At 50.1% G+C, this 27452-nt stretch overlaps 1 protein-coding gene and 1 non-coding gene across 51 annotated transcripts in view; both read left to right on the top strand.

Annotated features, from left to right (window-relative positions):
- Positions 1–27452, top strand: part of LOC100398245 (uncharacterized) — a 159394-nt gene that overhangs the window by 121672 nt on the left and 10270 nt on the right. For 39 of the 50 annotated variants that reach the window (XM_078338805.1, XM_078338804.1, XM_078338802.1 and 36 more), the window contains 5 exons: positions 2817–2878; positions 7740–7972; positions 9772–9894; positions 11322–11380; positions 12459–26739. In XM_078338805.1, the coding sequence (XP_078194931.1) occupies positions 24381–26354 (1974 nt within the window). In that variant the 5' untranslated portion in view covers positions 2817–2878; positions 7740–7972; positions 9772–9894; positions 11322–11380; positions 12459–24380 and the 3' untranslated portion in view covers positions 26355–26739. Of the gene's footprint in view, positions 1–1268; positions 1358–2816; positions 2879–3158; positions 3429–7739; positions 7973–9771; positions 9895–10748; positions 11012–11321; positions 11381–12458; positions 26740–27452 lie in introns of all 50 variants that reach the window. The other 11 variants (XM_078338843.1, XM_078338837.1, XM_078338810.1 and 8 more) reach the window with 11 other exon arrangements.
- Positions 9160–9263, top strand: LOC118144632 (U6 spliceosomal RNA). The gene has a single exon (XR_004729395.1). It is a non-coding gene; the product is annotated as a U6 spliceosomal RNA (small nuclear RNA).

The following is a 27452-nucleotide window of genomic DNA, read 5'->3' as shown; positions in this document are numbered from 1 at the left end:
TTTTTGGGACAGTCGGTTCTCTCTGTGTAGCATGTTCTGAAGTGGGGCTGTCTCCATTCGCTTTTTGTGTGGAATCTGTTTTTAAGCAGGGTAAAGTGAGAGAGGACTCCTAAAGAGAAAAACTCCTCCAGCATTTGCCGAAACATGTTTATGAACTGACCAAGATGTAATTGGATGGCATGAAAAAGACTAAAATTTATTTTATTTCTTGCTATCTGGTTTGTGGTACATGGTGCCTTAAATTGAGTTTAGAAGAAACTTTGCAGATGGAATTTTCTGTTGCCCAGGCTGGAGTGTAGTGGTGTGATCTCAGCTCACTGCAACCTTTGCCTCCTGGATTCAAGTGATTCTCCTGCCTCAGCCTCCCAAGTAGCTGGGATCACAGGCACCTGCCATTATGCCTGGCTAATTTTTATATTTTTAGTAGAGACGAGGTTTTACTATATTGGCAAGGCTGCTCTTAAACTTCTGACCTCAAACGATCTGCCCACCTCGGCCTCACAAAGTGTTGGGATCGCAGGTGTGAGCCACTGCGCCCGGCCGAGGGTGTCATATTTAATTCTACTCCCTGTGGCCTCTTTTACAATACCAGTCATGCATGGAGCCCATGGTTTTGCTGCACCTAGTTTTACTCAAACAAAGGCTCTGGACTTTCATAGTTTACACTGACATATTCTAGTTTGCCTCTGAAATGTAATCTGAGGATGCTGACTTCCAGATAGTCATTCTTGGCTTCCAGATAGTTATTTTTGGGTGAAGGGAATTTCAAGTCTTTTGAGTATAGTAGCCACACCTCTTAGCTTCATTTTGGTTTGGTTACAAAATTTATTTTAGCTTAGTTTTCTTAGATTAAGGGGGCAAAGACAGAGCAGAAGCTTTTGGGAGGCTGAGGTGGGTAGATAATGAGGTCAGGAGTTTGAGACTGACGTGGCCAACATGGTGAAATCCTCTTTACTAAAAATACAAAAGTTAGCTGAGCATGGTGGTGCGTACTTATAATCCCCACCACTTGGGAGGCTGAGGCAGGTGAATTGCTTGAACCCAGGAGTCTCTTGAGAAGTTGGGACTGGAGCACATGCCACCATATTCAGCTAATTTTTTTTATTTTTAGTGGAGACAAGGTTTCTCTATGTTACCCAGTCTGGTTTCTAACTCCTGGACCTAAGTGATTCACCTGCCTTGGCCTTTCAAACTGCTGCAATTACAGGTGTGAACCACCATGCCTGTTTTTCTTCTCATTTTTCTCTCTTCCCTTCCTTCTTTGGTAGAGGGAAATGTGTCATGTACCAGCTATTCATCCAATGACTGCTCCTCAGTTCCAAATTCACTGTTCACTGCCTGCTCTGCAAACACAGAGGTTGGTTCCTTAAATGATTCCTCTGTGAACTGGTGCATTATTAAATGTTGTCGGTACATGGTGCTACAGGGGCGTTCTGAGAGGCGTTTCTTTCTAGTTGTGTGCAAATCTTCACAGGCACTGAGCTTTTCCAGCACCAGGCCCTGCCCTGCATGGTGCTTACCAGCACGCAGTGACCAGAAGTTTCTCTGCATTTGCCTGGGTGGTTTTCTAGTGAGACAACTGTTTACTAATAGGTTAAGCTAGCACCCTAGATGGTGGATTTTCAGCGAACTCCAGAGGGCATATTGCTAGCATGTTCCACCATTTGGTAATGCAGCAATTCTGCCATTGAATTACCCATGACGGTGCCCTTTTCAAGGGGGCCTGGATCTCAGCCTTAGTGGGGAATCCCTTCCTTGGTCACTCTGTCTCAGTGTAGGGATAGTAGGAAGTTACTGCTCATTGTAACAGCTGGTCCTATACTTTTTTTTTTTCGAGGCAGGGTCTCTCTCTTTTGCGCAGTCTAAAGTGCAGTGGTGAAATCATGGCTCACTGCAGCCTTAACCTTCTGGGCTGAAGCAATTTTTTCACCTCAGCCTCCCAAGTGACTAGGACTACAAGTGTGTGCCACCACACCTGGCTTTTTTTTTTTTTTTTTTTGGTAGAGCCAGGGTCTCACTGTGTTTCCAAGGCTGGTCTCAAACTGCTGGCCTCAAGCAGTCCTCCTGCCTTGGCTTCCCAAATTGCTGGAATTGTAAGCATGAGCCACCATGTCTGGCTTCTGCTAGCCCTATGTTCTCTAGAGTTCTCTTTCCTTTTGTAGCCAATCTCTCATATGGTGTTCCCTTGTTATATAATTAATTTTTTTTACTTTAAATTTTACCAGTTTAAACTTCGGGTGATTTTTGTCTTTTGATTGGACTCTGACAAATACAGAACTGATGCTAGGAAGGGTTCTGGGAGAAAGACCCACACAAATGGGATCTGGGCATAGGTTTGGTTATCCAAGGGGTAGCGTTGAGTTCCTTGTCAATGGGAAATGGGATGCTGGTGATTTTTAGGAAGTGACCTCATAATGTTTCAAGCTACCACTTCCTGTTGATTGTGATGAAATGCCAGCTGAGACACATGCCTTAGGAGCTAAGTGGCTTCTGTACTTGACCACTATGAAGACTGCTGTGGAGCGGGTCCTTTTGGATGCAGTGGAGCCGGGGCACCTAATCCCTGAATCACAGGCCTGTACTTGGCCACACAGCAGGAGGTGAGCAGCAGGTGGGCGAGCAAAGCTTCATCTGTATCTATGGCCACTCCCCTCTTTGCCGCCTGATCTCCACCTCTTGTCAGGTCAGTGGCAGCATTAGATTCTCATAGAAGCAGGAACCCTATTGTGTAACTGTGCATGCAAGGGTTCTACCTTGCTGTGTCTTTATGAGAATCTGATGCCTGATAATCTGTCACTATCTTTCATCACCCCCAGATGGGACCATCTAGTTGCAGGAAAACAAACAAGCTCAGGACTCCCACTGATTGTACATTATGGTGAGTTATATAATTATTATATATTACAATGTAATAATTACAAAGTACACAATAAATGTGATGTGCTTGAAATATTCCAAAACTGCCCCCTGCCCCCAGCCTGTGGAAAAATTGTCTTCCATAATATTGGTCCCTGGTGCCAAAAAAGCTGGGGACTGCTGCACTTGAGCACTCACAGAGAGAGAAACACAAAGCTCAAGTCTTAGCATAAGTCATGGTCTGAGATCCAGAGAGCTTCCGTGATAGCCCAAACACAATTCCTTATTTCTTGTTTCCACAGGGTTGATATTATTGAAAATCAAACTCAAACTTAAATGTGTGAATTGCTGAATTACAGTGACAGTTGAATTCACTGCATCACCAAGGTTCTCATGAGAACATAGGGGCACTAATAGGTGAAGAATGGGATTCTTTTTCTTTTTGAGACCGTCTCCCTCTGTTGCCCAGGCTGGAGCACAGCGATGTGATCTTGGCTCACTGCAGTCTCAACCTCCCGGGCTTAAGCTAGCCTCCTGCCTCAGCCTCTGGGGTAGCTGAGGTATGACCACAGGTATGAGCCACTACACCCAACTAATATTTTGTGTTTTGTAGAGATGTGGTTTTACCACATTGCTCAGTCTGATCTTCAACTCCTGGGCTCAAGACATCCACCCACCTTAGACTTCTAAAGTTTTGAGATTATAGGCAGCAGCCACCATGCCTGGCCCTGTTTTCTTTGGTCCTGGTTTTATTTGAAGGCCTCCAGTTGTCTTCCTGACTTCTAGGCTTGCTCACTTCAGCCTATTCACTGAAGCCAGAGGAATTTTCCTAAAAGGCAAATTTGGGTCAAAATGGTTCTTGATTAAAACCTGCTGGTGACTGCCCATTGCCTTTAAGATAAAATCAAACTAATTTGGCCACAGGGCCTGGTAAGAGCTGGCCTTGGTTTACCTTTCCAGTTTTATCCTGCACCACCCGTCCCATATCCCTACCCTCCAGCCACATGAAATGTCAGTTTCTTTGGGGGACTTTACTGGTGTCCTTCTTCAGGAAACCTTCCCCTACCCTCATCACTCTTTGACTCTCATCTTTGCTCATCTTTAGCCTCAGCCGAGGTGTCTCACCCCATTCTCTATGATGTGACAAGAAGCCCCTTGGGAGCATTTCAGTCCCACTCTGTACTTCTGTCATTGTGCTCCTCACAGTCTGATAAGTATTGGCATACGATTGCTATATTAGTCTATTTTGCATTGTTATAAGCATACATATGAGGCTCAGTAGTTTATAAATAAAAAAGGTTGGCAAGGAACAGCAGCTCATGCCTGTAATCCAAGCACTTTGGGAAGCCGAGGCAGGCAGATCACAAGGTCAAGGGATTGAGAGCATCCTGGCCAACATGGTTAAACCCCATCTCTACTAACACACAAAAATTAGCTGGGCTTGCTGGTGCATGCCTGTAATCCTAGCTACTCAGGAGGCCGAGGCAAGAGAATTACTTGAACCCAGGAGGCAAAGGTTGCAGTAAGCCTACATCGTGCTACTGCACTCCAGCCTGGATGATAGAGTGAGACTCCATCTCAAAATAATAATCATCATAGCAAACTTAGCTAGGTATGGTGGTACATGCTTGTAATTCCAACTACTTGGGAGGCAAGATCACTTGAGCCCAGGAGATGGAATCTGCAGTGAGTCATAATCACCTCACTTTACTTCAAGCCTGTGTGACAGAGGTGAACTCTGTATCCAAAAAAGAAAATAGTCATTGGGGAAAAAAGACTAAACAAGCAAAGCTGTCAGGAGAGTCCTGTGAATGTGGGTCATGTCAGCAGAGTGTAGGGACTACTGGGCAGGAGGGACTTGAAGAACGGGGTGGTGGAGACAAGGTCATTCATCCTAAACAGTTTGCCCTGTAGCATGTAGATCAAATATCCCATGTTGGCTGCTGGTGACTGAACTGGGCTTCCTGTTTCTGTGTTTGGTTTGACCATCACAATGTTGAAAAACCTTTGAAGTGAATACCTTGCCATTTGCTACAGCTCCTCCTGGGCTCTGGCATTACTCCAGCCTCCTTTCTTCATGTAGGTTGCCTGATCTGCTGAAACCTGTGTTTGCTCTCCCTGCAGATGGGTGGGTAGGAGGCAATTTAAGAAGGAACATTTAATATATGAGATTTTATATATGTATATATGTATATATGTGTGTGTGTGTGTGTGTGTGTATGAAAATAAATAGACTGGGTGTGGTGGCTAAAGCCTATAATTCAAGCACTTTGGGGGGCCAAGGCAGGAGGATTAGTTTGATCTAGGAGTTGAAGACCAGCCTAGGCCACATAGTGGCCTTCTCTACAAAAAAATTTAAAAAATTAGGCCTGGTGGCATGCACCTGTAATCCCAGCTACTTGGGAGGCTGAAGTGGGAGGATTGCTTTAGCCCAGGAGCTGAAAGCTGCAGTGAGCTGTGACCTCACCACTGTGCTCCAGTCTTGGTAACAGAGTGAGACCCAATCACAGAAGAAAAAAAAAGAGAGAGAGATAAATAGATTCAGCACTAGTGGGAGTATACTTTTGAGTACTCTTTAGGAGAAAATTATATTTTAATATTTTATTCTTCCTTAAATTTTTTTTTAATTTTTTATTGCATTTTAGGTTTGGGGGTACATGTGCAGAACATGCAAGACAGTTGCATAGGTACACACATGGCAGTGTGTTTTTCTTTCTTTCTCCCCTTCACCCACATTTGGCATTTCTCCCCAGGCTATCCATCCCCACCGCCCCCTCCCACTGGCCCTCCCCATTTCCCCCCAATAGACCCCAGTGTTTAGTACTCTTCTCTCTGTGTCCATGCATTCTCATTTTTCATCACCCACCTATGAGTGAGAATATGCGGTGTTTCATTTTCTGTTCTTGTGTCAGTTTGCTGAGGATGGTGTTCTCCAGATTCATCCAAGTCCCTACAAATGACACAAACTCATCATTTCTGATTGCTGCATAATATTCCATGGTGTATATGTGCCACATTTTTCCAATCCAGTCTATCATCAATGGGCATTTGGGTTGATTCCAAGTCTTTGCTATTGTAAACAGTGCTGCAATGAACATTTGTGTACATGTGTCCTTATAGTAGAATGACTTATAGCCTTTTGGATATATACCCAGTAATGGGATTGCTGGGTCAAATGGAATTTCTATTTCTAAGGCTTTGAGGAATCGCCACACTGACTTCCACAGTGGTTGAACTAATTTACACTCCCACCAACAGTGTAGAAGTGTTCCTTTTTCTCCACATCCTCTCCAGCATCTGTTGTCTCCAGATTTTTTAATGATTGCCATTCTAACTGGTGTGAGATGGTATCCCAATGTGGTTTTGATTTGCATCTCTCTGATGACCAGTGACGATGAGCATTTTTTCATATGATTGTTGGCCTCATATATGTCTTCTTTTGTAAAGTGTCTGTTCATATCCTTTGCCCACTTTTGAATGGGCTTGTTTGTTTTTTTCCTGTAAATCTGTTTGAGTTCTTTGTAAATTCTGGATATCAGCCCTTTGTCAGATGGGTAAACTGCAAAAATTTTTTCCCATTCTGTTGGTTGCCGATTCACTCTATTGACTGTTTCTTTTGCCGTGCAGAAACTGTGGAGTTTGATTAGGTCCCATTTGTCTATTTTGGCTTTTGTTGCCAATGCTTTTGGTGTTTTGTTCATGAAGTCCTTGCCTACTCCTATGTCCTGGATAGTTTTGCCTAGATTTCCTTCTAGGGTTTTTATCGTGCCGGGTCTTATGTTTAAGTCTTTAATCCATCTGGAGTTATCTTCCTTAAATTTTTTATATTTTAGCAAACCATTTCTTCAACAAGGAGAAATAAATGTCATCCAAAGAGCCCTAGGAGCAAGGGCAGACTCAGAAAGTCAGAAGCACTGTAGTCATTTTCAGCAGCTTCTATGGACTGCTAAGCTGGCAGTGCCAGGCTGGGTCCATTTTTCTCCTCTTTAATTTCTTAAACTGAAAGAGTCCTGCTAGAATCTGAAGTCAGATCTGTGGGTCAGCATTGAGTCAGCAGTTTGCTATTTTGTGAGGTCTTACCCCAGGAACTACAGAATACAAAATGCAAGAGAAAGCTGGAATAGAGCATCTCTCAGGGAAATGAGAGCCAGAGATATGGCAGTGCCCCATGGAGACAGCCAGCTGTTATTTGGCAGTAGCTTGTGGAAAGGCTGTAGTTTGGTTAGATCTCCACAATCTGTAATGTGACCTTCATTATTATTAGTCCACAAACTTCAGTTTCTCATTTTTGCTGCATAGGTCAGTGTCGTAGGGAGTGGTTCATATTAGAATTTCCTGGTTTTCATGGCAGGTGTTCCATTTGTTAATTGACAAAGGGGGCATATTTCTCCTCTGGTAACCAGAAGATTTATGTCCTTTCCCTCGGGACTCCCTTGAAGGTTCTTGGGAAACTAAGCAGAGGATGAGGAAAGGCTGTGAACATGCTTGCTGATCCCTTCCTGTCCTACAAAAGAGCACACCTCTTCTGTAACTGGAAGACCCTTTTCATTAGTCAAGGCTGGACAGACTGAGGGGTGTGTGTGTGTAGACATGGTCTTACTCTGTCACCCAGGCTGGAGTGTAGTGTGAGATCATTGCTCACAGCAGCTTCCACTTCCTGGGTTCAACTATTCTCCCACTTAAGCCTCCAGGGTAGCTAGGACTATAGGAATGTGCTGCCATACCCAGCTCATTTTTTATTTTATTTTTTTGTAGAGATGAGGTTTCACTGTGTTGCCAAGGCTGATCTCAAATTCTTGGCCTCCCAGTGGGCTGGGATTATAGATATGAGGCACCTCACCTGACCTGTGATGAGTTTTGACAATGTCATTCCTTTTTTACAGAAGAACCTAAGCTGAAGAGTCCCTTGAGAACAAGTACTATCCTGTGGTTTCATAACCTTTCTTCCATTTGTGGTTCTTGCCGAGTTAAATTTAAAGTGCATCTTATCAAGATGGATAAATCCAAGTTTTCCAGAGCTGGAATATAGAAAATGGATGGACATATAAGTCCCACTCACCCGTAGCCAAGGCATGGAGACCTGAACACACCTGGGCCCTGGACATCACCTTTCATTGTGAGTAGCTCTGAGATAACACTTCTGGTTGGTAAGTGCCCACTGGCAATAATTTATGTAACAGCAAGTGAAGGAATAAAGAGTCAACAAAACATTTTCTGTCCCAATTCTAGCATTAATTTGATTAATCATTCTATGAAGAATTTTCATATGCCACAGTTCTGATCAAAATCTCAAGTGAACTGAAAAATTATATTTAAAAGTCAACCTTCTTTCTCACTCTCTTGCCAAGACTGGAGTGCAGTGGTGCAATTACGGCTCACTGCAGCCTCAGCCTCCTGGGCTAAAGCAATCCTTCCTCAGCCTCACAAGTAGCTGGGACTACAGATGCTTGCATGGATTTTGGTATACATGGATATTGGGCAGCTGGCTCCCCATATACCAAGGGACAAATTTTATCTGTTTTGTTTTGTTTTGATTTTGAGAGTCTTGCTCTGTTGCCTAGGCTGGAGTGCAGTGGCACAATCTCAGCTCACTGCAACCTCCACCTCCCAGGGTTAAGAGTAGGCTAAGATTACAGGTACCTGCTATTATGCTTGAGCTAATTTTTGTATTTTTGTAGACACAGGGTTTTATTATGTTGGCCAGACTGGTCTTGAACTCCTGACTTCAGGTGATCTACCTGGCCTCAACCTCCCAAAGTGCTGGAATTCCAGCTGTGAGTCACTGTGCTGGGACTTTTTTTTTTCATTTTGAGATGGAGCTTTGCTCTTTTCTCCCAGGCTGGAGAGCAGTGGTGCACTCTCAGGTCACCACAACCTCCACCTCCCAGGTTCAAGTGATTCTCCTGCCTCAGCTTTCTGAGTAGCTAGGATTACAGGCACTACCACACCTGACTAATTTTGTATTTTGTAGTAGAGATGGGGTTTCTCCATGTTGGTCAGGCTAGTCTTGAATTCCTGACCTCAGGTGATCCACCAGCCTTGGCCTCCCAAAGTGCTGGGATTACAAGTGTGAGCCACCGCACTTAGCCTCTATGTGTTTTTACAATTGTGCTGTTAAATACATGATGTTCCATGACAGTGGTAAATTTTTAATGACAATTTTTGAGTGGAATTACCATAAAAATAATAAAAGTAGCAGCTAATATTTACTGAGCTGTTACTAGGTGCCTATAAACACCATAGATTTTTAAATTCCCCATAATTCTTCCTTATTTTGCCTAACCGCTCTGTCTTAAATTACTCGTGCTTGCTTCAGTAGCACATATCCTAAAGTTGGAACAGTAGAGAGATTGGCATGGCCTCTGTGCAAGAATGATGTTCAGATTTGTGAAGTGTTCCATATGTTTTTAAAACAGAAAAATATTACTCCTAGATTTTCACTGTTTGTGCATATGACTTTTGTTGAGGTTGAATTGTATCCGAAGATGATATTTCCAGAAATTAGATTACTGTGAGTCACAGGACGTTAGCATTCTTATTATACTTGATGTAAACTGCCGAGCTTTCAGGCATGGTGACTGTCGGCCTATAATTCCAACACTTTGGGAGGCTGAGGTAGGAGGATCGTTTGAGGCCAGGAGTTGGAGGAGGCAGTACAGTGAGTCACTGTATTCTATTTTAAAAATTTCCAAGCTTTACCCTGGTGGAAGGCTTGTATACAATGTAAACATCATTAATAGTAAAAGAAAATGCCCATTTTACTGAACCTTTGCTGGCACGGGGTACAATAACAAGTTATTTTTTGATTGATTATTTTTAGTAAATAAAAGACGTCATTAATACTTTATTTTTGTTACATTTTAATATATATTTTCTTATATTAGTTTATTAGCTTTCTTTTTCTTTCTTTTTCAGATGAAGTTTCATTCTTGTTGCCTAGGCTGGAGTGCAACGGCACAACCTCTGCTGACTGCAACCTCCTTCTGTTGGATTCAAGCCATTCTCTTGCCTCAGTCTGCAGAATAGCTGGAATTACAGGCATGTTCCACCATACCTGGCTAAGTATTTTCAATAGAGACAGGGTTTCTCCATGTTTTTCAGCCTGGTCTTGAACTCCATACCTCGTGATCCAACTGATTCAGCCTCCCAAAATGCTGGGATTAGAGGTGTGAGCTATTGTGCCCAGCTAGCTTTCTTTTTTGCTCCCCCTTTTTTTTTGGGAGACCAAATCTCACTCTGTAGCCCAGGCTTGAGTATGGTGGTACAGTCTTGACTCACTGCAGCCTTGACCTCCTGGGCTCAGGTGATTCTTCCACCTCAGTAACTGGGACTATAGGCACATGCCACCATGTCTGGCTAATTTTTTTGATTTTTAATAGAGGTGAGGTCTTGCTATGTTTCCTAGTCTGGTCTGGAATTCCTGGCCTCAAGCAATTCTCTGACTGCCCCCTTCCAAAGTGCTGCTATTATAAGCATCAGCCACCAAGGTTGGGCTGTCCATGTCTTTTCTGTTTATTTGTAGTGTTAACATGTCTTTTACTAATTAGATGATCTATATATTTAATCTTTTATTAAATTATAAAAATAGTAAATACTTTTAAATGAAGAAGTGAAAAATTTCCTTTACTCTTTAGACCCATAATCTTATCTCAGGAAATAATTGGCCATATTCTTCAAATACATATGGGCTGATTGAATATCACTTCTCATTTTCATATTTTGTGGACATCGGTGTCAATTTCTATTGATGTATCTGAATCCTTTTCATGATTGGCTAATGTTTTATTATATGGATATATCACAGTTGACCAGTCAGCCTCTATAGCCATTTAGGCTCCTTCTAATATTTGCTTTGAGCTCTTTATGTCATTAAAAATCAACCTCCTCAGCAGGTGTGGCAACTAACACCTGTAATCCCAGCACTTTGGAAGGCTGAGGTGGGAGAACTGCTTGAGCGAAAAGGATCACCACCAGCCTCGTCGACATAGCAGCACATTGTCTCTAATAAAAACTAAAGATAACATGAGCTGGACATTGCAGTCCACACCTGTAATCCCAGCTACTGGGGAGTCTGAGACTGGAGGATCACTTGAGCCTAGGAGGTCGAGGCTGCAGTAAGCTGTGATCACACCACTGCACTCCAGCTTTGGTAACAGTAAGAATGTGTTTCTTAAATAAAGTATAAATTAGGTTGGAAGATTGCTGAAGTTCTGGAGGTTGAGGCTGCAGTGAGCTGTGATTGTACCACTGCGGTCCAGCCTAGGTGATAGAGCAAGATTGTTTCTCCAAAAAGTAAAATACAATAAAAATTAACCCTTTAGCATATTTCCCAGTAACACCTTCCCTCTTATGTTTTTCCTAGAAGCTCTTGAATTTTGTTTGCTTTTCACATATCTTTTACAACTTTTATGGGATTGCCTGATTCCTTCTTTTATTTTTAAAGAATGTCTTTTTGTCACTTCCAGCTGGAACTACCATGAAAGACATCAGAGTTCAGGAGGAGACTGGGCATCATGTTATTCAGGTACAAAAAGACTTGGACAATAAGTCAAAAATGATCAAACAATAGTGCATGCGTCAAGTGCAATGGGAAGCTCTTCTGGAGAGTGGGAGAAGCTTCCAGATAAGGTGACAGTGAAACTGGCTTTTGAAAGATGAGGAAGAGTTGTGTGAGAGTAGGGAGCGAAGGGGGATGTGGAGGGATGGGGAATGGTCAGGGAAACCAGCACTTTAAAGGCCTGAACAATTAAGATGGCACATTTGGTTCAGGGAATGGGGAATTAAGTGTGGCAGGAATGCTTTGGAGAGACAGTAATTTGCTTGTATGGAATTTTGCCTGAGAGACCTCACTACAGTTTCTAATCTGGTGATGTTATCATCCATCACTGTTTCTGTCGGATAATTTGGAATAGGTGTGATGATCACAGTAACATCAAGCATAATAGTTCATGAATTCTCACAAAATCACAGGCAGGTACCAGTTATCCCCATTTCCTGAATGAGGTGATACAGACTTAGGGATAATGAGTGATTTGCCCAAGCTCACATGGATATTAAGCTGAGTCAGATGTAGGGACTGGTTTGACTTTAATGCTTGCTCTTTTCATGAGCACCATGTATTGCTTCTCCTATGCAGTTAGGCAGGTAGGTGAAAGAAAAGCCCATGTTTCTCTCGTCACACACTTTGACTGACTGTGTGTATGGAGCTTATAAACCAAATTCTCTAGTGTTCTGGATATTAACTGAGTATCCCACAATGTTATTCTGACACTACCTGGAGCTGGCGCAGACCCTGCAGGTTAGGCGTTTAGTCCCATGAGACTCCCCTCACTTCAGATGCCAATGGCAAGTATTAGGTTCTCATGACCCCCTTCTTTGATTTAATCATTTGCTGGAACAGCTTATAGAACTCAGAAAAACAGTTTATTTTCTTTTTTTCTGAGAGACAGGGTCTCATTTTGTTGCCCAGGCTGGCGTGCAGTGTTGCAGTCATAACTCACTGCAGCCTCAACTGCCTGGGCCCAAGTGGTCCTCCTTCCTTCCTAGTAGCTGAGACTGCATGCCTGCACCACCACATCTGGCTAATTTATTTATTTTTTTAGCGATGGGATCTTTTGTTGCCCAGGCTGGCCACAAATTCCTGGGCCCAAGTGATCTTCGCACCTCAGTCACTTAAAGTGCTGGGATTACAGATGTGAGCCACCACATCTGGTGAGTTCATTTCCTATTTTTGGTTCACTGTAAAGGATATGTCTCAGAAACAGCCAGTGAAAGCGACATGCATGCTGGATGCAGTGGCTCATGCCTGTGATCCCAGCGCTTCGGGAGGTTGAGTTGGGAGGATCGCTTAAACGCAGGAGTTTGAGTTCAGCCTGGGAAACATGGTGAAACCCTCTCTCTATAAAAAATACAAAAATTAGCTGGGCATGTTGATATGCACTTGTAATCCCAGCTACTCAGGAGGCTGAGGCAGGAGAATCACTTGAACCCAGTATGCAGAGGTTGCAGTGAGCTGAGATCACGCTACTGCACTTTAGCCTAAGCTGCTGAGCAAGATTTTTTCTCAAAGAATAAATGAAAATAAATAACTAGGTGTGGTGGTGTGCACTTGTTGTTCCAGCTACTAGGAAAGCTGAGGTGAGGATGCATTGAGCTGGGGACTGGGGAAACTTAGGTTGTGGTGAGCTGAAATTGTGCCACTGCACTCTAGCCTGGACAAAAGAGCCAGACCCTGTCTTTAAAAAAAGAAAGAGGAGAAAGGAAAGGGAGAAAGAAATGAAAGAAAGATGGATGCCCAGGGGAAGGTAAGTGGGAAGTGCACAGAGCTTCCATGCCCTCTGTTCAACATGCCACCCTCCCAGTACCTCCTGTATTCAGCAACCAGAAGCTCTGCAAACCCTATTGTTCAGGGTGTTTACAGAGGCTCTATTATGCAAGCCTGATTGATAAACTCTTTGGCCATTGGTAATTAAGTCAATCTTCAGCCACTCTCACCTCCTGGAGTTCAGCAGGTGAGGCTAAAAGTTATAAGCATCTAATCATGTGATTTCTTTCTCTGGCAATCAGCTCTCCTCCTGAAGAAATCCAGGAGTGTGCAGCCACCCAGTCATCTCAGTCACATCCCCAAATGCATTCTTAGCATGCTGGAGATTCCAAAGTTCTTAGAGTCTCTGTATTAGAAAGCTGGGACCAAGACCAAATATTAAAACTAAAGATGCTCCTATCACCTCTATCACCGAGGTCTTTATAAGCATTCAAAGCTCTGTGCCAGGAACTAGGGACAGAGAGCAAATATTTATTTTCTTTTTTTTTGAGACAGACTCTCCCTGTGTCATCCAGGCTGGAGCACAGTAATATGATCATAGCTCATGATAGCTTTGGCCTCCTGAGCTTAAGTGATCTTCCCACCTCAGACTTCAGAGTAGCTGGGACTACACATGCATGTCACCCATGCTGAGCTCATTTTTGTAGAGACAAGATTTAGTTATGTTGCCCAGGCTGATCTCAAACTCCTGGGCTAAAGCCGTTATTTCACCTCAGCCTCTCAAGTAGCTGGGACTGCAGGTGCACACCACTATGTCTGGCTAATATTAACTTTTATGCTTTTGTAGAGGTGGGATCTCACTATGTTGTCCAGGCTAGTTTCAAACTCCAGGCCTTAAATGTTCCTCCCGCCTTGACTTCCCAAAGTGTTGGGGTTATGGGTGGGATCCACCATGCCCAGCAGCCACAAAGATCCTTATAAAAGAAAGAGGTTAGGAGAGTGAGAATTGGAGCAGGAGATGTGTTGGTGAAAGCAGAGTTAGAGAGGGAGATTTGCAGATGTTTCACTTCTGGCTTTAAAGATGGAGTTAAGGGCCATGATCCAAGGAATGGGAGTGGCTTCTAGAAGCTGGAAAAGCCAAGGGAACATTTTAGAGCCTCCAGATGGAATGCAGCCCTGCTGACACCTTAACGTTAGCCTTAATAGACCTAATTTGGGCTTCTGATTCCCAGAAGTGTAAGTTGGTAGATTTGTGGTGTTTTAAGGGACTCATGTAGGGTAGTTTGTGGTAGCAGCAAGAGGAAATAAACCAGATGCCAAGCATCGTGGGTGATGTTGGTAATCCCAGCGCTTTGGGAATCCCAGCAGGAGGATCACTTGAGGCCAGGAGTCCAAGATCAGCCTGGGCAACATAGTGAGACCCTGTCTCTACAAAAAATTAAATTGACCGGGTGTAGTGGCTCACTCATGTAATCCTAACACTTTGGGGGGCCAAGGATCACCTGAGGTCAGGAGTTCGAGACCAGCCTGGTCAACATGGCAAACCCCCATCTCTACTAAAAATACAAAAATTAGCCAGGCATGGTGGCACACACCTGTGATCCCAGCTACTTGGGAAGCTGAGGCTGAAGAATCACTTGAACCTGGGAGGTGGAAGTTGCAGTGAGCTGGGATTGCACCATTGCACTCCAGCTTGGGCAAGAAGAGTGAAACTCCATTTCAAAATAAAACAAATTAGCCAGGCATGATGGCATGCACCTATCATTCCAGCTACTCAGGAGTCTTGAGGTGGGAGGATCAGTTGAGCCTAGGAATTCGAGGTTGCAGCGAGCTGTGATTGCATTACTCCACTCCAGCCTTGGTGATAGAGTGAGATCTTGTTTAAAAAAAAAATGAACACGGTGGGAGTGGGGACAGATGGCAATGTTAAATAGAAAGGTCAGGGGTGGCCTCCTAAGTGAAAATTAAGCAAAGACTTGGAGGGAAAGGAGCTGGCCGAGGTGCCGAAGGAGGAGCATTGTGGGCAGAAACAACAGAATAAAGTGTCTGAGGCTCTGGAAGAAGGCCAGTGGAGCAGGAGATGGGGAGAGAATTAGGGAAGGAGGCCATGGAGTTGCTGGGTGGGGATCAGTATAGATCGTGTAAGCCCTGGGAAGTTATTGCTGGGGCTTTGGCTTTTACTATGAGATGGGAACTGTGGGAGGGTTCTGAGCAGAGAGGCGACATGATCTGTCTCCTGATGTAAAAGCATTCTCTGGCTGCTGAGTTGAGAAAGACTGTGGGAAGATTTGGGTGGAAGCATGGGGATCAAACTGTGGTAACATCCAGGTGGAAGATGATAGTGGTCCTGACTAGGGTCATGGTGGTGGTGAGAGATGGTCAGAGGAGAGAAGTAGGGGAGGAGTCCAGGGAGTTACTAGGTGGGGATCTTCAGTACATGGTGAAGACAGTGAACAGGATTTCCTGACAGACTGGATGTGGGGTGTGAGAGAAGGCAGGGGTCGAGGTTGAGTTTGATTCTTATTGAATTATTAAGTAAATTTTAAAAACTCTACTGCCTTTCCCAGTGTTACCAAATATGGGATGCTAGATAAAAGAAATCTCTTCAGGCGCAGTGCAGTGGCTCATGTCTGTAGTCCCAGATGTTTGGGAAGCAGAGATGGGAGTATCTTTTAAGGGCAGAAGTTCAAGACCAGCCTGGGCAATATGGCAAGACCTCCTCTCTACAAAAATATTTTTCAAAATTTAATAAAATAAATGTAGCTAGGCATGGTGATGTGTACTTGTAGTCTCAGCTACTCAGGAGGCTGAGGTGGGCAGATTTCTTGAGGTCAGGAGTTTGAGGCCAGCTTGGGCAACATAGCAAGACTTTGCACTCTACAGGAAAAATAAAAAACTAGCCAGGTATGATGGCACTCAACTGTAGTACCAGCACTGGGGAGCTGAGGCAGGAAGATGGCTTGAACCCAGGACATTGAGGCTGCAGTGAGCTGTAAGTGCACAACTGCACTCCAGCCTGGGTGGCAAAGCAGGACCTTGCCTCACAATACAAATAAAGTAATGAAATCTCAAGTCAGAGCCTTTTGGCTCTGCAGCCCTTGCAACCCTGGAGCCATGCCGTGGGGTTGTTATCACTGGGAATGAGGAGACCCCTGCCCAGTGTTGTTGCCTGACTAATCAGTGTTTTTAAAAATATGTAATCGGGCCGGGTGCAGTGACTTACGCCTGCATTTTCAACACTTCGGGATAATGAGGTGGGTGGATTACGTGAGGTCAGGAGTTCAAGACAGCTTTGCCAACATGGCAAAACCTTATCTCTATTAAAAAACAAAGATTACTTTGGGAGGCCGAGGTGGATGGATCACAAGGTCTAGAGATCGAGAACATCCTGGTCAACAAAGTGAAACCCTGTCTCTACTAAAAATACAAAAAATTAGCTGGGTACAGTGGCGCGTGCCTGTAATCCAAGCTGCTCAGGAGGCCAAGGCAGGAGAATTGCCTGAACCCAGGAGGTGAAGTTGCGGTGAGCCGAGAACATGCCATTGCACTCCAGCCTGGGTAAAAAGAGCAAAACTCCATCAAAAAAAAAAAAAAGAAAAACGACAAAAATACAAAGATTAGCCAGGCATGGTGGCAGGTGCCTGCCTGTAATCCAAGCTACTTCAGAGGCTGAGACAGGAGAATCCTTTGAACCGGGAGGTGGGGCAGAGATTGCAGTGAACCGAGATTACATGCTTCATTCCAGCCTTGGGGAAAGAGCAAGACTCTGTCCAGCTCTTCCTCCCAGTTGCATCTCCAGGACCAACTCCTGCCTGACACCATTCTTTGGATCAGCTCCTACACAGCTCTTGGTGGCCTTTGTAGGCCAAAAACTTTCTCAACTCAAGTTCCCCAGCAGAAACTTCTGAGGAACAATGGCTTAAACAGGCATAGCTACTGGATGACAGTAGACTCTCCAGGACCAACTCTTACCTCATTAAGGTTTCCCTGGCAAAGCTCTTGCTGGCCTCCCAGCAGCCTTGAGAGGCCCAGCTGCTGCCTAACACTGACTTCATTAGGCCAAGCTCCTACCCACTAGGTGTTCTCTCCAGGCTCAAAACTTCCTCATGTGGGCCCCTTCTGGGCCAGCTCCTGCCTCCCAATGGCCCCCTTGGACCCCGTCAGCCTCCCCAGGAGATCCAGCCTCTGATCACTCCTGGCGGCATCCTCAGGCTTGGCTCCTACTCCTGGCCATGTCTACAGGCCCATGTCCTACCTCCCGACAACCTCTTTTGACTTGGCTCCTGGTGGCCTGGACAGGCCAAGCTACCACCTGACAATATCCTCTTTTGGGCCAGATCTGGCATCCCTGCAGCCTCCTTATGATGAGCTGCTACCTGCCGATGGCTTCCCCAGGCCAAGATCCTGACTGCCTTCCTGCCTGCATCCTGCCTCCACCAGCCCACTACCTCCCTCACAGTGGCCATTGGGGCCCAGCCTGTGCCTGTGGCAAACCTCTCTGTACCCAGCTCTCACCTCACGCTGGCTTTGGTCTAGGCCCAGGTCCTCCCTCGCAGCAGCCTTCCTCAGCCCAGATCACCTATCATCATCTCTCCTAGGCCAGCTCCTGACTCTTGGCGGCCAGTCCAGGCCCGAAGGTTCCTCTCCAGGCCCGGCCTCCTTAGGCCCAGCATCTGCCTGCACCAGGCCCCTCCGGGCCCAGACTCCATTTTTCAGTGGAACCTCCAGGCCCAGCTCGTGGCATCACCATGATCTCTGCTCAGGCTCAGCTCCTGCCTCTGTGACAGCCTGTATCCACAGGCCCCACCCCTGGCCTACCTGTGGCCCCATCGGGCCAAGCCGGTGCCTCCCGGCAGCCCTCCCTGGCCCAACATTGGCCTGCTGGCATCCTCTCTGGGCCCAGAACATCTTCAGGTAGGCCTTTTGGGGCCCAGCTCCTCCTCTCAGCTGTGTCTACGGGCTCAACTTTTGAATTTGCCTCACAGCAACCTCTGGGGACTCGGTTCCTCCCCAGCTTCTGGCGTCCTTTATAGGCCCAAAAGCTCAGGCTCTCCAGGCCCACCCGGCTCATGTCTCACACTGGCCTCTCCAGGCTCGGCTCCTGCCCTCCCAGGGCATCTCCAGCCCTCAGACGTTCCTGAGTCGGCTTCTGCTGGCCCAGCTCCTGCTGCCTCATCATGCTGGCCTCGGGAGGCCCAAGCATTGGGTCCTGAAGTTTACCTCTGCAGGCCCAGCTTCTGCCTTCCCGGCAGCCCCCCAACATGGGCTCCTCCAGGGCAAGCTCCTGCCTCCCCACGGCCGCCTGGGACACAGATCCTGCCTTCTGTAGGCCTCTTCGGGAGGCCCAGCCTCTGCCTCCCTACTGCCAGCCTCCACACACCCGGATCGTCGTCCTGGCTGCGTCTACCTGCTGACGTTTTGCCCCCTAGCGGCCTCTTTTGGCTCAGCTCCTGGCCAGCTCCCGACAGCCTTTCGTCTGTCGGCCCGAAGCTTCCTCGGGGATTTCGGGGTGTCCCTTCTGCCTCCCGGTGGCCTCCACAGGCCTAGCTACATCCTGACATCGGCCTCTCCATGCCCACTTCTGGCCTCCCTACAGCACCCCCAGCACCATCCACTGTCTGCCGGCCGCTTCCCCAGGCCAAGATTCTGCCAACCTCCCGACTTCGTCCACAAACCCAGTGCCTCCCTCACACTGGCCAGTTGAGGCCCAGCTTGGCCTCTAGCAGATGTCTCTGGACCCAGATCTTGCCTGGTGTTGGTCTTGAGTCTGGGCCCAGTTCCTCCCTCACACCGGCCTTTCTTGGCCCAGCTTGCCTCTCATAAACTCTCCGGCCAGCTCCTGCCTCCCAGTGGCCTATCCTGTCCCGAAGCTTCTTCTCCGGGCCCAGCCTCTCCAGGCCTGGCTCCTGCCTGCGCTAGGCCCCTCTGGGCCCAGCCTCCACCTAACAGTGGACCCTCCAGACCCAGCTTGTGGCCTCATCGTGGCCTGTGCTCAGCCCAGCTCCTGCGTCTGTGGCAGCCTGTCTCCACAAACCGGTGCCCCCAGGCAGCCCTCTTTGCCTAGCGTTGGCCTTTTGGCATCTTCTCCTTGTCCAGAATGTCAGCCTCTTGGGTCCCAGCCCCTCCTTCTGGTGGCTTCTAAGGGCCAATCTTTCATTCTCACCTCACAGCAACCTCTGTGGCTCGGTTCCTCCCCAGCTCCTGGAGGCCTTTGTAGGCCCAAAAGCTCAGGCCCTCGACTCAGGCTCTCCAGGACTACCCAGCTCATGCCTCATGCTGGCCTCTCCAGGCTCAGGTTCTGCCCACCCAGGGTTCCTATAGGCCCCTGATGTCCCAGAGTCAGCTTCTTCAGGCCCGGTTTCGGACTCCTCCTATTGGCTTCTGCAGGCCCAAGCATTGGGTTCTCAATTCGGCCTCTCCAGGCCCAGCTCCAGTTCTACTGGTGTCTCCTCCCCATGGGTGCAAATGTCATCATGTGGGTTCTTCTAGGGCCAGCTCATGCCTCCCAAAGGCCCCCTGGGCTTAGCTCCTGCCTCCCATCAGCCTCTCCTGAAGGCCCAGCATCTGCCTCTGTACTGGCGGTCTCTCAAGGCCTGGACCCTTCTCCTGGCCACGTCTACAGGCCCAAGTTTTGCCTCTTTTTTTTTTTTTTTTTAAGAGATGGAGTTTTGTTCTTGTTTCCCAGGCGCAGGTACAATGACGTGATCTCGGATCACCTCAACCTCCACCTTTTGGGTTTAGGCAATTCTCCTGCGTCAGCCTCCTGAGTAGCTGGAGTTACAGGCACACGCCACCATACCCAGCTAATTTCTTTTTCTTTTTTTTTTGAGACAGAGTTTTGCTTTTGTTACCCAGGCTGGAGTAGAATCGTGCGATCTTGGCTCACTGCAACCTCTGCCTCCTGGGTTCAGGCAATTCTCCTGCCTCAGCCTCCTGAGTCGCTGGGATTACAGTCACCCACCACTGTGCCCAGCTAATTTTTTTTTTTTGAGACGGAGTTTTGCTCTTGTTGCCCAGGCTGGAGTGCAATGGCACGATCTCAGCTCACCGCAACCTCCGCCTCCTGGGTTCAGGCAATTCTCCTGCCTCAGCCTGCTGTAGCTGGGATTACAGGCATGCACCACCGTGGCCAACTAATTATTTTTTTTCTTTTTGAGATGGAGTTTTGCTCTTGTTGCCCAGGCTGGAGTGCAATGGCGCGATCTCGGCTCACTGCAACCTCTCTGCCTTCTGGGTTCAGGCAATTCTCCTGCCTCAGCCTCCTGAGTAGCTGGGACTACAGGCACGTACCACCATGCCCAGCTAATTTTTTGTATTTTTAGTAGAGACGGGGTTTCACCATGTTGACCAGGATGGTCTCGATGATCTGACTTCGTGATCCACCTGCCTCGGCCTCCCAACGTGTTGGGATTACAGGCGTGAGCTACTGTGCCTGGTCCCCAGCAGCGTCTTTTGGCTTGGCTCCTGGCCAGCGCCCAGAGGCCTTTTGTCTGTTGGCCCAAAGCTTCCTCAGTGTCCCTTCTGTTGAGGCCACTGGGAGGCAGAAGGGACGCCCGGAAAGCCCCACCTGAGGAAGCTTTGGGCCGACAGATGAAAGGCCTCTGGGAGCTGGCCAGGAGTCAAGCCAAAAGAGGCTGCCAGGAGCAAAACTTGGGCCTGTAGATGTGGCCAGGAGGAGGTGCTAGGCCTGGTGTGGCTGCCAGTAGGGAGGCAGAAGCTGGGGCTCTTGGAGAGGCCACCTGATGGGAATCAGGACCTGGGTTCCAGGGACCACTGGGATGCCAGAGCTGTCCCCAGAGGGGACCACGTGATGATGTATTGTGCCCACATTGGGGGGTGCCACCAGGAGGGCAGGAGCTGGACCTGCAGACGCGGACTTCATGACCCAATGCTTGGGCCTCCCAAGACCAGCGGGAGGACAAAGCAGGACTGGGCCTCAGGGCCGAGCTCTGGAGTCCCTCCAGCCTCCCCAGCCCCAACTGCTGCCTGCTGGCTGCTTCCACAGGCCAAGATCCTGCCTGCATCCCGGCTGCATCCACAGGCCCAGCGCCTCCCTCACACTGGCCAGTTGAGGCTCAAGTCATGCCTTTGCAGGACGTCTCTGGAGCCAGCTCTTGCTTGGTTCTGGCCTTGAGTCTGGACACAGGCCCTCCCTCGCACCAGCCTTTCTTGGCCCAGCTCACCTCTCAAACTCTTCAGCCAGCTCCTGCCTCCCAGCGGCCTGTCCAGGCCCGAAGCTTCCTCTCTTGGCCCCGCCTCTCCAGGCCTGGCTTTTGCCTGTGCTAGGCCCCTCCAGGCCCAGCCTCCACCTCTCAGTGGACCCTCCAGACCCAGCTTGTGGCCTCATTGTGGCCTCCGCTCAGCCCAGCTCCTGCCTCTGTGGCAGCCTGTCTTCACAGGCCCAGCTTGTAGCCTCCCGGTGGCTCCCTTGGGCCAAACTGGTGCTCCCAGGCAGCCCTTCCATGCCTAGCATTGGCCTTCTGGCATCCTCTTCTTGTCCAGAGTGTCTTCAGGTCAGCCTCTTCGGGCCCAGGCCCTCCTTCCGGCGGCTTCTAAGGGCCAACCTTCCATTCTCGCATCGCAGCAACCTCTGTGGACTCGGCTCCTCCCCAGCTCCCGGAGGCCTCTGTAGGCCCGAAAGCTCAGGCCCTTGACTCAGGCTCTCCAAGACTACCCAGGTCATGCCTCATGCTGGCCTCCAGGCTCAGCTTCTGCCCAACCAGGGTTCCTATAGGCCCCAGATGTCCCAGAGTCGGCTTCTCCAGGCCTGGGTCCGGACTCCTTCTATTGGCTTCTGCAGGCCCAAGCATTGGGTTCTCAATGCGGCCTCTCCAGGCCCAGCTCCAGTTCTCCTGGCATCTCCTCCCCATGGGTGTAAAACATTGTCACATGGGCCGTTCTAAGGCCAGCTCATGCCTCCCAAAGGCCCCCTGAGCTTAGCTCCTGCCTCCCATCAGCCTCTCCTGGAGCCCCGTCCTCTGCCTCCATACTGGCGGCCTCTCCAGGCCTGGATCCTCCTCTTGGCCTTGTCTGCGGGCCCATGTTTTGCCCCTGGCAGCCTTTTTTTTTTTTTTTTTGAGATGGAGTTTTTCTCTTGTTACCCAGGCGCGAGTGCAATGACCTGATCTCGGCTCACCTCAACTTTTGCCTCTTGGGTTCAGGCAGTTCTCCTGCCTCAGCCTCCTCAGTAGCTGGGATTACAGGCATGCACCACCATGCCCAGCTAATTTTTTGCATTTTTTTTGAGACCTATTTTCGCTCTTGTTATCCAGGCTGGAGTAGAATGGTGTGATCTCGGCTCACCACAACCTCCGCCTTTTGGGTTCAGGCAATTCTCCTTCCTCAGCCTCCTGAATAGCTGGGATTACAGGCACGCACCACCGTGCCCAGCTAATTTTTTTTTTTTTGAGATGGAGTTTTGCTCTTATTGTCCAGGCTGGAGTGCAATGGCACGATCTCAGTTCACCGCAATGTCCGCCTCCTGGGTTCAGGCAATTCTCCTGCCTCAGCCTCCTGAGCAGCTGGGATTACAGGCACGCACCACCATGCCCAGCTAATGTTTTGTATTTTTAGTTGAGACGGGGTTTTACCATGTTGACCAGGATGGTCTCGATCTCCTGACCTCGTGATACACCCGTCTGGGCCTCCCAAAGTGCTGGGATTACAGGTGTGAGCCACTGCACCTGGTCCCCAGCAGCGTCTTTTGGCTCGGCTCCTGACCATCTCCTGGAGGCCTTTCATCTGTCGGCCCAAAGCTTCCTCAGGTGGCACCTTTCGGGCGTCCCTTCTGCCTCCCAGTGGCCTCAACAGAAGGGACACCTAGAAGGCCCCACCTGAGGAAGCTTCGGGTCGACAGATGAAAGGCCAAGCCAAAAGAGGCTGCCTGGTGCAAAACTTGGGCCGGTTGATGTGGCCAGGAGAAGGTTCAGGCCTGGTGAGGCTGCCAGTAGGGAGGCACAGGCTGGGCCTCCTGGAGTGACTGCCTGATGGGAACAGGACCTGGGCCCCATGGGGCCACTGGGATGCAGGACATAGCCCCGGAGGGGACCACGTGATGATGTATTGTGCCCACTTTGGGGGGTGCCGCCGGGAGGGCAGGAGCTGGACCTGCAGACGCGGACTTCATGACCCAATGCTTGGACCTCCCAAGGCCAGCAGGAGGACAAAGCAGGACTGGGCCTCAGGGCCGAGCTCTGGAGTCCCTGCAGCCTCCCCAGCCCCAGCTGCTGCCTGCTGGCTTCTTCCACAGGCCAAGGTCTTGCCTACCTGCATCCTTGCTGCATCCACAGGCCCAGCGCCTCCCTCACACTGGCCAGTTGAGGCTCAATTCATGCCTCTGAAAGACGTCTCTGGAGCCAGCTCTTGCCTGGTGCTGGCCTTGAGTCTGGGCCCAGGTCCTCCTTCGCACATGCCTTTCTTGGCCCAGCTCACCTGTCACGGACTCTTCTGAGACAGCTCCTGTCTCCCGGCAGCCTGTCGGCCCGAAGCTTTCTCTGTGGGCCCAGCCTCCCAAAGCCGGGCTCCTGCCTGCGCTAGGCCCTCGGGCCCAGCCTCCCCCTGTCAAAGGACCCTTCAGACTCAGCTCCTGCCTTTGTGGCAGCCTGTTTCCACAGGTCCAGTTCCCAGCCTTTCTGTGGCCGCATGGGGCCAATCCAGTGCCTCTCAGGGGGCCCTGCCAGGCCCAGCGTTGGCCTTCTAATATCCTTTTCATGTCCAGAACGTCTTCAGGTCGGCCTCTCGGGGCCCAGCTCCTCCTCCCCTCGGCGTCTACAGGCCCAACATGCGAATTTGCCTCGTAGAAACCTCTGTGGACTTGGCTTTTCCCTAGCTCCCGACAGCCTTTGTAGGCCCGAAAGCTCAGATTATCTACTCAGACTCTCCAGGCCCACCTGGCTCATGCCTAACGAGTGGCCTGCCAGGTTCGGCTCCTGCCCTTTTAAGGGCATCTCCAGGCCCCAGACATTCCAGAGTTGGCTTCTCCCTTTTCGGCTCCTGCTGCCTCCTCCTGCTGGCCATGTGAGGCCCAGTATTGGGTCCTGAATTCAGCCTCTCCAGGCCCAGCTCCTGCCCTCCTGGCGTCTCTTCTCCATGGGTGCAAAATTTCATCAGGTGGGCCCCTCCAGGGCCAGCTCCTGCCTCCCAAAGGCCCCCTGGGCCCAGCTTCTGCCTCCTGTCAGCCTCTCCGGGAGGTCCATCCTATGCCTCCTTCCTGGTAGACTCCTCAGATCTGGATCCTTCTCCTGGCCCTGTCTACCGACCCATGTCCTGCCTTCCGGCAGCTTCTTTTGGCTCGGCCCCTGGCCAGCTGGCCAGCTTCCAGTGGCCTTTTGTCTGTCGGCCCGAAGCTTTCTCAAGTGGGGTTTCTGCCTCCATTCTGCCTGCCAGTGGCCTTGACAGGCCCTGCTACTGTCTGACGTTGGTCCCTCTGGACCCAGCTATGGATTCTCCGCAGCCTTCCCAGCACCAGCTGCTGCCTGCTGGCAGATTTCCCAGGCCAAGATCCTACCTGCCTTTCTGCCTGCATACCGGCTGCCTCCACAGGCCCTGTGCCTCCCTCACACTGGCCCGTTGGGGCCCAGCTTGTCCCTGTGGCAAACCTCTCTTGACCCAACTCTCATCTCACACTTGCCTTGAGTCTAGGCCCAGGTCCTCCCTCACAGGGCCCTTCTTCAGCCCAGCTTGCCTATCATGGTCTCTCCTGGGCCAGCTTCTGCCTCACGGTGGCCTGTTCAGGCCCAAACCTTCTTGTCCAAGCCAAGCCTCTTCAGGCCCCACTTCTGCCTGCACCAGGACATTCTGGGCCCAGTCTCCATCTTTCAGTGGACCCTCCAGGCCCAGCTTGTGGCATCACAGTGGCCTCTGCTCAGGCTCAGCTCCTGCCTCTGTGGCAACCTGTATCCACAGGCCCGGTGGCCCTCCCGGGCCCAGCGTTGGCCTGGTGGCATCCTCTCTTGGCCCAGAATGTCTTCAGGTAGGCCTCTCGGGGCCCAGTGCCTCCTCTCGGCAGCGTCTATGGGCCCAACTTCTGAATTTGCCTCACAGCAACCTCTGTGGACTCAGCTCTTGCCAAGCTCCCGATGGCATTTGTAGGCCCGAAAGCTCAGACTTGACTCAGGCTCTCCAGGCCCACCTGGCTCATGCCTCACGAGTTCCCTCTCCCGGCTTGGCTCCTGCCCTCCGAGGGCATCTCCAGGCCCCAGATGTTCCCGAGTCGGCTTCTGCAGGCCTGGCTCCTGCTGGCCTTGGGAGGCCCAAGCATCGAGTCCTGAAGTCAGCCTCTCCAGGCCCAGTTCCTGCCCTCCTTGCGTCTCTTTTCCATGGGTGGAAAACATCCTCACATGGGTGCCTCCAGGGCCAGCTGCTGCCTCCCTACGGCCCCCTGGGGCCCAGCTTCTGCCTCCCCTCAGCCTCTTTGGGAGGTCCAGCCTATGCCTCCCTTCTGGCAGCCTCCCCAGTCTCGGATTCTCCACCTGGCCTCATCTACTGGACCACGTCCTGCCTCCCGGCAGCTGCTTTTTGCTCGGCTCCTGATCAGCTTCCAGCGACCTTCTGTAGGCCCGAAGCTTTCTCAAGTGGGGCTTTCTGGGCCTCCGTTCTGCCTCCCGGTGGCCTTGACAGGCCCTGCTACCACCTGACATTGGCGCCTTTTGGCCCAGCTCTGGACTCTCCACAGCCTCCCCAGCACCAGCTGCTGCCTGCTGATGGCTTCCTCAGACCAAGATCCTGCCTGCCTGCATTCTGGCTGTGTCCACAGGCCCAGCACTTCCCTCACAGTGGCTCATTGGAGCCCAGCGCTTTCCTCACAGTGGCTCATTGGAGCCCAGCGCTTTCCTCACAGTGGCTCATTGGAGCCCAGCGCTTTCCTCACAGTGGCTCATTGGAGCCCAGCGCTTTCCTCACAGTGGCTCATTGGAGCCCAGCGCTTTCCTCACAGTGGCTCATTGGAGCCCAGCGCTTTCCTCACAGTGGCTCATTGGAGCCCAGCGCTTTCCTCACAGTGGCTCATTGGAGCCCAGTGCTTCCCTCACAGTGGCTCATTGGGGCCCAGCTCTCGCCTCACTCTTGCCTTGAGTCTAGGCCCAGGCGCTCCCTCGCAGGGGTCTTCCTGAGCACAGCTTGCCTATCACAGACTCTCCTGGGCCAGCTCCTGCCTCCTGGCGGCCTGTCCAGGCCCAAAGCTTCCTCTTTGTGCCTGGCCTCCCCAGGCCCAGCTCTCACCTCACTCTTGCCTTGAGTCTAGGCCCAGGCGCTCCCTCGCAGGGGTCTTCCTGAGCACAGCTTGCCTATCACAGACTCTCCCGGGCCAGCTCCTGCCTCCCAGCGGCCTGTCCAGGCCCAAAGCTTCCTCTTTGTGCCCAGCCTCCCCAGGCCCAGCTTCTGCCTGCACCAGGCCCATACCGGGCCCAGCCTCCGCCTTTCAGTGGACCCTCCAGGCCCAGCTTGTGGCATCACCGTGGCCTCTGTTCAGGCCCAGCTCCTGCCTCTGTGGCAGCCTGTATCCACAGGCCCCACCCCCAGTCTCTCCGTGGCCTAATTGGGGCAAGCTGATGCCTGCCGGTGGCCCTCCCGGACCCAGCATTGGCCTGCTGGCATCCTCTCTGGGCCCAGAACATCTTCAGGTAGGTGTTTCGGGGCCCAGCTCCTTTTCTCGGCCATGTCTATGGGCTCAACTTTTGAATTTTCCTTGCAGCAACCTCTGGGGACTCAGTTCCTCCCCAGCCGCTGGCAGCCTTTATAGGCCCAAAAGCTCAGGCCCTCTGTCTGATCACAGCTCAAAGGGGGAAAAGGAATTAACGTTCTCAGGCTCTGGTCACCTAATTCCTGCCCTCCTTTGCAGGGTGGGTCCCAGGGATACCACCCACACTGTCTGTTTGTTCACTTGCTAGCACCACCTGGCAGGTTCCTCTCTGGGGCAGACTGATTCAGGTGCTTCCCTTTTCTGGTTTCCTGGCTTGAAGCAGGCACTCTGCAGCTTCACAGTGAAGCTCAGCCAACAGTACAGAGAGCTCAGGGATCAAGAGGCAGGACAGTGCAAATGGTGGTTGAGGGTCCTGGCCTGAGTACAAGGACCATTTCGTGATTGTTGTTGCCACCACAAAGAGCAGTGTCCATCCCATAGCACAGCCTCAGCTCCTCTTTTTTTGCTGTGTCCCAGGCCTTAGAGGGGCTGCCATCCTCAGGGCCGACAGCTCTGCAGCTTTACTTGCTCGTGCGTAGAACAGCTTTACAGAGGTTAGGACACAGCTCAGGGTCACACCGCAAATGATTAAGCCACGGTCCACCCTAGACCTGGTGCCTCCAGAGCCTCGGTTCTCTTCTCTTCATGCTGAAA

This window comes from Callithrix jacchus, chromosome 9 (genome assembly GCF_049354715.1).
Source record: "Callithrix jacchus isolate 240 chromosome 9, calJac240_pri, whole genome shotgun sequence".
Taxonomy (NCBI): domain Eukaryota; kingdom Metazoa; phylum Chordata; class Mammalia; order Primates; family Cebidae; genus Callithrix; species Callithrix jacchus.
This window is presented reverse-complemented; position numbering and strand designations above follow the sequence as displayed.